This window comes from Cucumis melo, chromosome 6, assembly GCF_025177605.1.
Source record: "Cucumis melo cultivar AY chromosome 6, USDA_Cmelo_AY_1.0, whole genome shotgun sequence".
Classification (NCBI taxonomy): domain Eukaryota; kingdom Viridiplantae; phylum Streptophyta; class Magnoliopsida; order Cucurbitales; family Cucurbitaceae; genus Cucumis; species Cucumis melo.
The window spans coordinates 13,998,175-14,008,168 of NC_066862.1; the positions used below are offsets into that span (position 1 = coordinate 13,998,175).

A 9,994-nucleotide genomic window follows, 5' to 3' on the forward strand; every position below is an offset into this window, starting at 1 on the left:
TTACATAAACATTAAGCTCAATCTATTTGGTCTTTCCTAAGCTTTATAGAAAGATCTATTTTTATCATTGCTAGCAAAAGTAATTGCAGCAGGTTTCTCACTTAAAAGTGTTAAATCAAGATCCAAAACTCCAAGATGGAATCGAATTTGTTCGCACCAATTAGAGAAATTGAGTTCAATAAACTTTATTATAGATGTAGCATGCGAATAAAGAGAAATAGGAGCAGATGCTGCAATTACAAAATAAATATGCTTATACATTATTGTTTTGAGAAATAAACTTAAAGATACTGACATATTTTCAGATAATATTAAATATTCATTAATTTATACATAGTTCTTCTTTGGAAGGCACAACAATGTACAACTTCACACTTAACTGATGCTAGATTTAGTTTCATATAATTGAAAATTAAATGCTCGAAATAGATACATTAGTTATCTTTGGATATACTAATAATATCTAACCAAACACCTCAATTAACCACAATAAGACTCAAAATTATAAAACTATTAATTACCTTTGGGCAAATTAAATGTTTTATAATAACGAAAATCAATGCACTCATGACAAATCATTAATGTTTCATAATATCATCTCATTCATTAGCATGAACATGAGTAATTGAATCAACTTTAATTTGATGTCTAAAGATTTACCAATTTGGCCACTTTAGTGATTAACAAACAGTTCATAACATAGACATCATGATAAAAACAATTTCAATTAATCACAGTAAGATTCAAAATTATAAAACTAATAATTACCTTTGGGCAATTTAAATGTTTTATAATAATGAAAATCAATATACTCATAATAATATCTTTATGTTTCATAATCTAATATGATTCATCAACATCACAAAATTATGAGTAATTGAGTTTAACCTTAATATAATATCTATTGAGCTTACTAATTTGCCCACTTTGATGACTAACAAATTATTCTTAATATAGATATCATATTAAAATAATCACAAATAATTATTTTCTTAATTTGCAAAATACTATCAATGGAATATCTATAAAACTTACTAATTTGGTCACTTTAGTGACTAACAAATTATTCCTAACATATAGATATCGCATAACATGGTTCCAAGTGATTTACCTTGTCATTTTCGATTAGATGCAAGAATTTCATCAAAACTTCATACATTCATACATTATCCTCCAAAATTTAACTGTATAATTTAAATTTTAAAAATAAGTGGCTACTTTAAACATAAAACATAAGGTATAATTAACACATGATCATCAATTTCAACAGAAACTAAATATATACAATATTTCGAAAATCATCAAAATCTAAATTTAATTAGATTTAGAATGTATTAGATTTTCGACAATATCCTAACCTTCATTAGATTTTAATTCCATTAATTATGGATTGCAATATTAATTTAATTCATGGCCTTTCAAATAGATAATTGAAATTTATATCAAAATCAATATCTTAATTCTTTAAAATTATTAATTCGTCATAGAGAAACTTTAATCATTAATAATTAACATTCCATAGACTTTATCGCTGGTGGTGGATCAATTAAAATTTGAAAGAAAAAAAAAGGTGAATTTAGAAGCTTGCCGGCGGTGGATTTAAAAGCTTGCCAACGATGGATTTAAAAGCTTGCAGGCAGTGGATTTAAACTTTTAAATTTTCTTTCCTTCTTCCAGCTTTCAATAAAATCAAATTCCCAAATTCATAATCTTTAATCAAAGAATCTTTAATTCAAATGATAATACATAATTAAAGAATCTTGATTTAAATTAAAAAAAACATGTAGCGAAAACATAAAACCAATCATTAATCATCCATGTACGATTATAAGTTCTCAATCAAGGCTCTGATACCACATGTAAATTTTAGTTTCATGATTATACAATAAAACCCTAACATTGTATATGTGTCAAGATCTTTGAACTAGATAATTTTACAAATTAAAATTAGTTAAGGAACTGAAATATGAACGACGGTCGAGATAAGCAACAGATGTAGTTTCAGTTATGTTAAGAGTAGAGTGCAAGGGGGATAAACAGGCAATGCAACACACGAGGTTTGTTAACCTAATTCGATGAATACGCATCTACATCTGGGTGGGCAGTTCGCCCGGGATAGAGACTTGTATTAATAACAACTACAATGACAGTTGAATGCATAGTTATGACTAGAGAAACAACACTATGATCCTTAGCTTCTGTGCTATTTTTCGAATTGTTCAAGACAGAACTAAATTATGAAATATCATACTGATCATAACTATATAATAAATGCCATAAAGCTCCCCCTCAATGGTGGCATAGGTTGAGGGTGTTTTCAACGTTGACTTTGTAGAGCTTCTCTATCTACGTTACTTTGTGTTCAGAGTTCGAACGAAAACCACACCCGAAAGCTTAGTACACTCCACTATTTATACTTGATGATGCTTTCGTAGGAAGTAACTAATTTAGCAAATCTTAACCACTTCGGTCTACTTTGTTAGTTCAACAGAATCCTATTTTTAAGGGGAGAATCTTAAGCTGGTTGTTAGGAGAAATAATCATGTGGGACCAGTTTGCTTAACAGACTCCCCCTTGGTACCACTGACTTTTATATCTGCAGTCAAGCACCCAGATTAACTAACTTCCCGAGTGTCGAAATCAGAGGACATAGTACCCAGATTAAAGAAAAAACACATATTTCATTAATAGAGAGAATACCAGAAAACAGTTGTACACTGATATAGCAATTAGAGTTGTGACCTTTTGACCTAAACCAATTAAACCATTCTGAGAGTGTAACGAAAGAAAAACTACGAATCACTGATATGGCAAATAACAAAGACTGTTGAGTCTACTGATATAGCAAAAAAAAGAAACAAAACAAACAACTGAAGCCAACTCCAACTACGTCAAAAACAACCAATCAACCAATCTTAACTCCTCCTGCTTGAATGCAAAATCAAAGCCATAGCATTTTAATCAGATGGAGGAGGGGTAGTTCCAGAGGCTACACGTCGAAGGTCACTGATGACAGGATCCAATACAGTGCGGCGATCAGTTAGCTCACTTATTTGACGGGTCAGAGCACGAGATTCAGCAATAAGGGCTTGCGGCAATCGATTGGCAAGTGATACAGAGAGAGTCACAGGATGGCCAACCGCAGGTTGCGAGACAGCAGGAGTACTGGTTTCGCCTGGAGTATTGTCAAACTCAACAGCAACATCAAGAAAGTGAGCCCCTTGAAATAGGCGCATACTGAGCGGTATAACCCAAGGTGTTGAACCTACAGTATCCAGAGGAGTCAAAATGGTTGACTGCTAAGCCAGAATAAAGCCACTTAAAATTCACGGGAAGCAGATTGGAATGTGGATGACAAACGTGTCGATATGCCGCAGAAGATGATTGAAGATGAATTCACCAACATTCACTTTTATCCCAGTGCCCACAAGGTAGACAAAGTGACCCAACGATGTCAAAATAATGGAGGCATGCGTAGACGGAATCTAATTAGAGATCCTAATTCGATGAAGAATTGAATACTTAACCGTCAGAGAGGCAACTGCTAACTGCCCATCAACTGGCCATACAGGGACTGTTCCACCGGTAAGTTCCTCAACCAGTCGTTCAGGAGAGGGATACGGAACCGCATAGTCAGCAGGCAAAGTGATACCCAGATAAGAGTTCAAAAGCTCAAGAGACACATTGAAGCACACACCACGAATATGTACCTTTTGATATTCGTCGGCACTTGGATCATTGAAGTCTGAGGGTAAACTCACAATCAACTCCCTCATGAGTCGCAGATAAAATGGACCAACCTCAGAGATAGTACGAATAAGTCTGACATTGCGTATCAGTTCTAGTATGGTCGGGCAAAAGTTGTATGGGTCAGCAATATAAGCCTCATCCGCAATTCGCCGTTTAACCACATATTTCCATTTGTGTGCTCCTTCCTCAGAGTGAAAAGATACTCCATCAATTGGTATGGACGACACATTGGGGGGTACCTTTCGCCTTCCATCCTTGGTGGAAACAACTCGTTGTCCTTTAGTGGGTGGGCCCCGAAAGCTAGAGGAGGATGCCACATGCGCTGGCGTGGACACAAGGGTCGAAAACTCACTTGGTCCTTCAGTTGACCTAGGGATTGAGGACTCACCCGATTCTTCAGTTGATCGGTGGTCAGATGGGTCCTTTTTAGGAGATGCACTCTGGTTTTCAGTCGATGTGGACGTGGTTTCCGCCTTAGTCTTTTCTTCTGTCCCTGGAGCATAGTCTTCATCATCTGAATCATCATCCTCATCATCCGCTTCACCGGGCGGAACAGTCTTGGGAGAGGCCTGGGATGATGGAGTACCGGAGTACTTAGTATGCTCACTAGGTCGAGGCGGCGCTACCTTAGGAGACACACCACCACTTGCCTGAGGTTTTATGAGAGAGGTAGTTTGATTGCTACGAGTGCTTCTTGTTCGGTGAAGAAGAGTAGATAAGATCACATTGTCGTCACTGTCTGATGAGTTAAAGTCTAATACCACAGTTTCCACAGAAACCCTCGGTTCAGGCCTCGAGGGCAACTTTGAAACTGACGAAGATACAGAAGGACGAGCACTCTGAGGTGAGGAGAATTCAAGAACTTCTTCCTTAACTGTAACTGGCGACGGAGGATTTGCCGATCGCTCTACATGAGAGCTATGTGCAGGACTGGGAACCGTACTGTACTCACCCGACGAAATGGATTTACGTACCTTCTTATACGGATGCTTAGTCGAAATTCCTTTGTACCGTTTCCCTTTCGAGGAAGTTGTCGACTTCGAAGCTGTGGGATCCATAGCTTCTGAACTGCAAGAAGCTGAAGGGATTTTGGAGGAGGAGATACCAGATGAATACTTCTTGAATCGAGTGGTGACCATTCTGAGTAAGGAGCATTAATATAGGCAAGGCGTTGGAGAATCTACAGAGACGAATCCCAACTAACCAGAGAAAAGCCAGGAATATTAAGAGATATATCACTTTGGTGCACGAAACCCAGTGTATTTTTGAATTTGAAGCTTGAGGGGCAGGTAATTCAAATGGGCTTAACGTACTATATGAGGCCCAATAGGTACTTAAGGGAAATAATTTGGGCCCCTGACCTACTAATTTTCATGTGGGCCGTTGACAGACTCCAACACTGGCCCTCAGTCCTTCAAATGTTGCAACATCCAGAGGCTTGGTGAATATGTCTGCTAGCTGAAAGGAACTTTGAACATGTTCTAATCTTATAATATTGGCTTCAACGAGTTCTCGAATAAAATAATGTCGGATATCTATGTGCTTTGTTCGACTATGTTGAACTGGATTTTTGGAGATGATTATTGCGCTCAGGTTATCACAGTAGAGAATCATGGAAGACTGAGTTATCCCATATTCATCAAGCATTTGTTTCATCCACAACAATTGAGAGCAGCTGCTCTTTGCAGCAATGTATTCAATCTCGGCTGTTGAGAGGGAGACACTGTTTTGTTTCTTGTTGAACCAAGCAGTTACATTATTCCCTAAGAAAAAGCACCTTCCAGATGTGCTTTTCCTATCATCTGTGCACCCTGCCCAGTCTGCATCACAGTAGCCAACAAGAGTACCAGTTGTGTCATAAGTATACCAAATACCATAGTTAAATGTACCTGATATATATTTAAGTATTCGTTTTTCACTGTGAAGATGTGACGTGCGCGGGTCAGCCTGATATCAAGCACAAACTCCTACTGTGAAGGCTATATTCGGTCTGCTGGCTGTTAGATAGAGTAAGCTCCCAATTATGCTTCAGTACAGGTTTGTATCAACTTTTTCACCATTTGTGTCCTTAGTCATTTTCAGATGTGTAGCAGCGGACGTTCTTTTAGGTCTGGCCTTATCCATTCCAAACTTAGATATAAGGTTCTTTGCATATTTTTCTTGAGAGAAAAAGATCCCTGTATTTCTTGCTTAATTTGAAACCTCAGAAAGAAGGTTAATTCCCCAACCATGCTCATTTCGAATTCTCCCTTCATCTGGGCAACAAACTGCTCAACATAGACTGAGGACGTACCACCAAATACAATATCGTCAACATAGATCTGAACGATCAAAAAGTCAGTGCCTTGACGATATATAAACATAGTTTGATCTGCACTGCCCCTTGATATCCTTGTTGTAACAAGTACGTGGTGAGTCTCTCATACCAAGCTCTAGGAGCTTGTTTAAGTCCATAGAGTGCCTTTCGAAGTTTGTAAACATGATCCTGATGTGCTGGATCAGCAAATCCTTTTGGCTGGGCCACATATACTTCCTCAGACAAGTACCCATTTAGGAACGTGCTCTTTACATCCATTTAGAATAGTTTAAACCTCCAGAAACATGCGTAACTTAGCAGTAGTCGGATGGTTTCTAATCTGGCAACTGGTGCAAATGTTTCTCTAAAATCCAGCCCTTCTATTTGAGAGTATCCTTGAGCAACCAGTCTAGCTTTATTACGGATAACTCTACCTTCTTCATCGTTTTGTTCTTAAAGATCCATTTGGTACCAATTATGTTACCATAAGGTGGCTTTGGTACTAATTCCCATACTTGGTTTCTTTCAAACTGGAGTAGCTCTTCCTGTATAGCCAAGATCCAGTGTTCGTCGAAAAGTGCTGCAAAGACTGTAGTCGGTTCTAGTGAAGATGTATAGCACACATTGGCAACCATTTTCGCATAATCTTTCCTTTGCTTTTTCTGAGTAATGATTCCACTGTGAATATCTCCAATAATGAAGCTGGAGGGATGGTTTTTGGCTATATGCGTAGGAGGTAAGAGGTTACACTTTGAAGAATCAGTTGCACCCGTAGTTTGCTCTAGGGAGTGCTGGCTTGCAGATACTAATGCTTCACTTTCACGTGTGTCAGTGTGAATTGCTGATGTAGAGGGTGTTGACATGTCACTTCTGCTTAAACCGAGATGAGAGGGTAAGTGTGTAGTTTCATTAGTGCGGGCCGTCGAATCTAATTCTCCTTCAGCAGGTTTATGAGAAAGAGAATTCCAGAAAACCTCATCTTCATAATCAAGATTTCTGTCGGGTTCCGTACCAAGGTCATCAATAATGACGTTAATGGATTCCATTACTGTTTTGGAACGCTGGTTGTAGACTCTGTAGGCTAGGCTATTAGCAGAATATCCCAGAAATATTCCACGGTCAGACTTTGAGTCTTACTTTCTGCGATGATCCCTATCACTCAAGATAAAGCACGTGCTGCCAAAGATGTGAAAATACTTCACATTTGGTTTTCTCCCTTTCCACAGCTCATATGAGAAAGTAGTGGTCCCTAGACGGAGAATGACTCTGTTATGTATATGGCATGCAGTGTTTAGAGCTTCAGCTCAGAATTGGATTGGTAGGTGTTTTGCATGGATCATCACCCGGGCCATCTCCTGTAAGGTTCGGTTCCTTCTCTCTACAACTCTATTTTGCTGTGGTGTTAAAGGGGCAGAGAACTCATGAAAGATGCCTTCATTATCACAGAACTCAGCAAAGTGCTGATTTTCAAATTCATGCCCATGATCAGTTCGTATTCAGCCAATGCCAGTATTTTTCTCTCTTTGGAGTTGAGTGAACAGGGTCTGACATGTATTAAAGGTTTTCAACTTGTCAAGGATAAACTTTATCCAGGTGTAGCGATAGAAATCATCTACACACACTACTACATACCGTTTTCTTCCCAAGCTTTCTATTTGCATAAGCCCCATTAGGTCTATATGAAGAAGTTTCAGAATATGGGACGTCGAGGAGATATTTATAGGCTTGTGCACAGACTTGACTTGCTTGCCAGCTGGACACTCCGAACAGCTTTCTAGTGACGAGAATGATAGCGGGGGAAGACCGATGATGGCATCAGCTTTAGCGACCTTGGAGATAGTAGAACCACTAAGGTGTCCAAGTCGTTTGTGCTAGAGTCCAGCTTCTTCCACTTCTGATAGGTTGCATAAGGTCACCTCTGCATCCTAGTGATAGTAGTTGTCTAATAGCCTTGTTCCGCTGAGAAATATTCTATTTTGACCATCTAACACATTACATCTATCTTTATTGAAACTGAGTTGATAGCCTTAGTCACATAATTGGCTGATGCTTATGAGATTTGCAGCCAGTCCTTGTACTAGTCGAACATCAAGAAGAAACGGTAGACCCGGATGGTTAATCGTTCCTTTGCCAATTATTTTTCCTTTTCCTCCATCTCCAAATACTACTGACCCAGCTTTGCATTCACTCAGATCAGAAAAGAAATCTGCATTTCCTGTCATGTGTCTAGAACACCCACTGTCAAAGTACCAGTCACTAGAGTTGGGGCTTTTGACAGAGGTGAGAGCCACCTTGCAGTTTTCTATGTGAATTTTTCGGTGCCATTCGGTTTTAGGACTCCTCAGGTATTTGGTCTGTCGAGTATCGAGTTGCCTGCACGTGAGTAGTAGGTAATTTAAGCAATTTCGACGAATATGTCCAACCCATCCACAAAAGTAGCAAATTCTACGTGTTCGCTTGTTTGGGGATTTCATAGACATGCTAGTAATCTCAGTGCCCCTTCCTTGTTCAATATTTGTATCGTTGTTCTAAGGGTACCTTCTCGGATGAACACAGTTTTTCTGACAGGTGTGTCCCTTTCTGCAAATCCGAGGCCTCTTTTGTCGTCAGCCCTTCTTCCTTGGTCGAGTATGTCATCTAGTTTCGAGGTTTCATTTGTCAGCATCCTTGCAAATTTTAAGAGTTCTTCGAATTAATGCTTGGTTTCCGCTAGTTCTTCTTTTAGAGTTACTATAGAGGATAGGAAGCGTTGGTTCTCTTCCACTAGATCTTGAATTCGTTCTTGTTGTTGCAGGATGACTTCTTGATCTTCTGTCTTCTTTCTGTCTGCTGCGTCGTCAGTTAAGTTCTTTGATTCCGGTTGGTCATGTGTTTGAACATTTTCTTCGTCATTCATGGTGCAGATACTAATTAGAGCCATTCCAAGGTCTTCATCGTTGCTTTTGGAATAATCTTCTTCATCAGAGAAGGTAGCTACAGACCATTTTTCTTGCGTTTAAGATAAGTAGCACACTCGGCTTGAATATGTCCAAATCCTTCACATTCATGACACCTGATCCCTTTACCATATTTGTCAGATTTCGAGGCTTCAATTCCTTTTCCTCGTTCGTGTTCCTTCCTTCGATGGTGTCCTGAAGAGGAGGTATCTGATATTCTTGACTGTCTTAAGGACAAGTCCTCTCTGTTGTTACGTTGGTTTCCCATGTGTTTGTGGAACTGGTTTTTAAGTTTCGCAACCTGTTTTGTCAGCATAACTACTGATTCTGTAAAAGCATCATTACCCTGCATCACTCGGTGTTCTTCGATGGCTTTTCCTTTACTGAGGTTAGTGCTAGTCCCGATTTCCTTCTGTTGGCCGTGTGTCCCAAGTGAATTTTGAAGGTTCGTAGCGACCCAAACAGTTCATCCAATTTCATTTTATATAGGTCATTAGCTTCTTCGATGCTGTGACTTTCATGTTGAACTTGGAGGGCAGGGATCTGAGAACCTTTCGAACAAGTTTGGAGTCGGACATTTTTTCCTCGAGTGCATCTGATTCGTTGGCAATGTCAAGGACACGGACATTGAATTCAACTACAGTCTCATCTTCACCCATTTGAAGTGCTTCAAATCGAGACGTCAAGATCTGTAGCCGTGATATTTTCACTTTGGAGGTTCCTTCAAAAGCTACTTCCAAGATATCCCAAGCAGCCTTGACCGATTTACAGGTGTTGATTAGTTTGAATATATTCGGATCGACAACATTAAACAGTGCATTTAGTGCGCGAGAGTTGCCTACAGCAGCATCATCTTCATCTTTTGTCCATTTCAACTCAGATTTTCGAACAGTTTGACCAGCTTCGTCCTTTTCAGTGGGATACTCCCATCCGGATATAACGGCTCTCCAACTCTTCATGTCGAGTGACATCAGGAAGGCTTTCATTCATGACTTCCAATAGCCATAATTTC

The 9,994-nt window shown here is 39.1% G+C and overlaps 1 protein-coding gene across 1 annotated transcript; it reads right to left on the minus strand.

Annotated features, from left to right (window-relative positions):
- Positions 1–2,957: 2,957 nt before the first annotated feature.
- LOC103496886 (flocculation protein FLO11-like) lies at positions 2,958–4,889 on the minus strand. Its single transcript, XM_008458918.1, has 2 exons — positions 3,528–4,889; positions 2,958–3,296 (listed from the first exon to the last, which is right to left on the minus strand). The coding sequence occupies exons 1-2, from the start codon at positions 4,887–4,889 to the stop codon at positions 2,958–2,960; spliced, it is 1,701 nt and encodes a 566-aa protein (XP_008457140.1).
- Between the last annotated feature and the right edge of the window lie 5,105 nt (positions 4,890–9,994).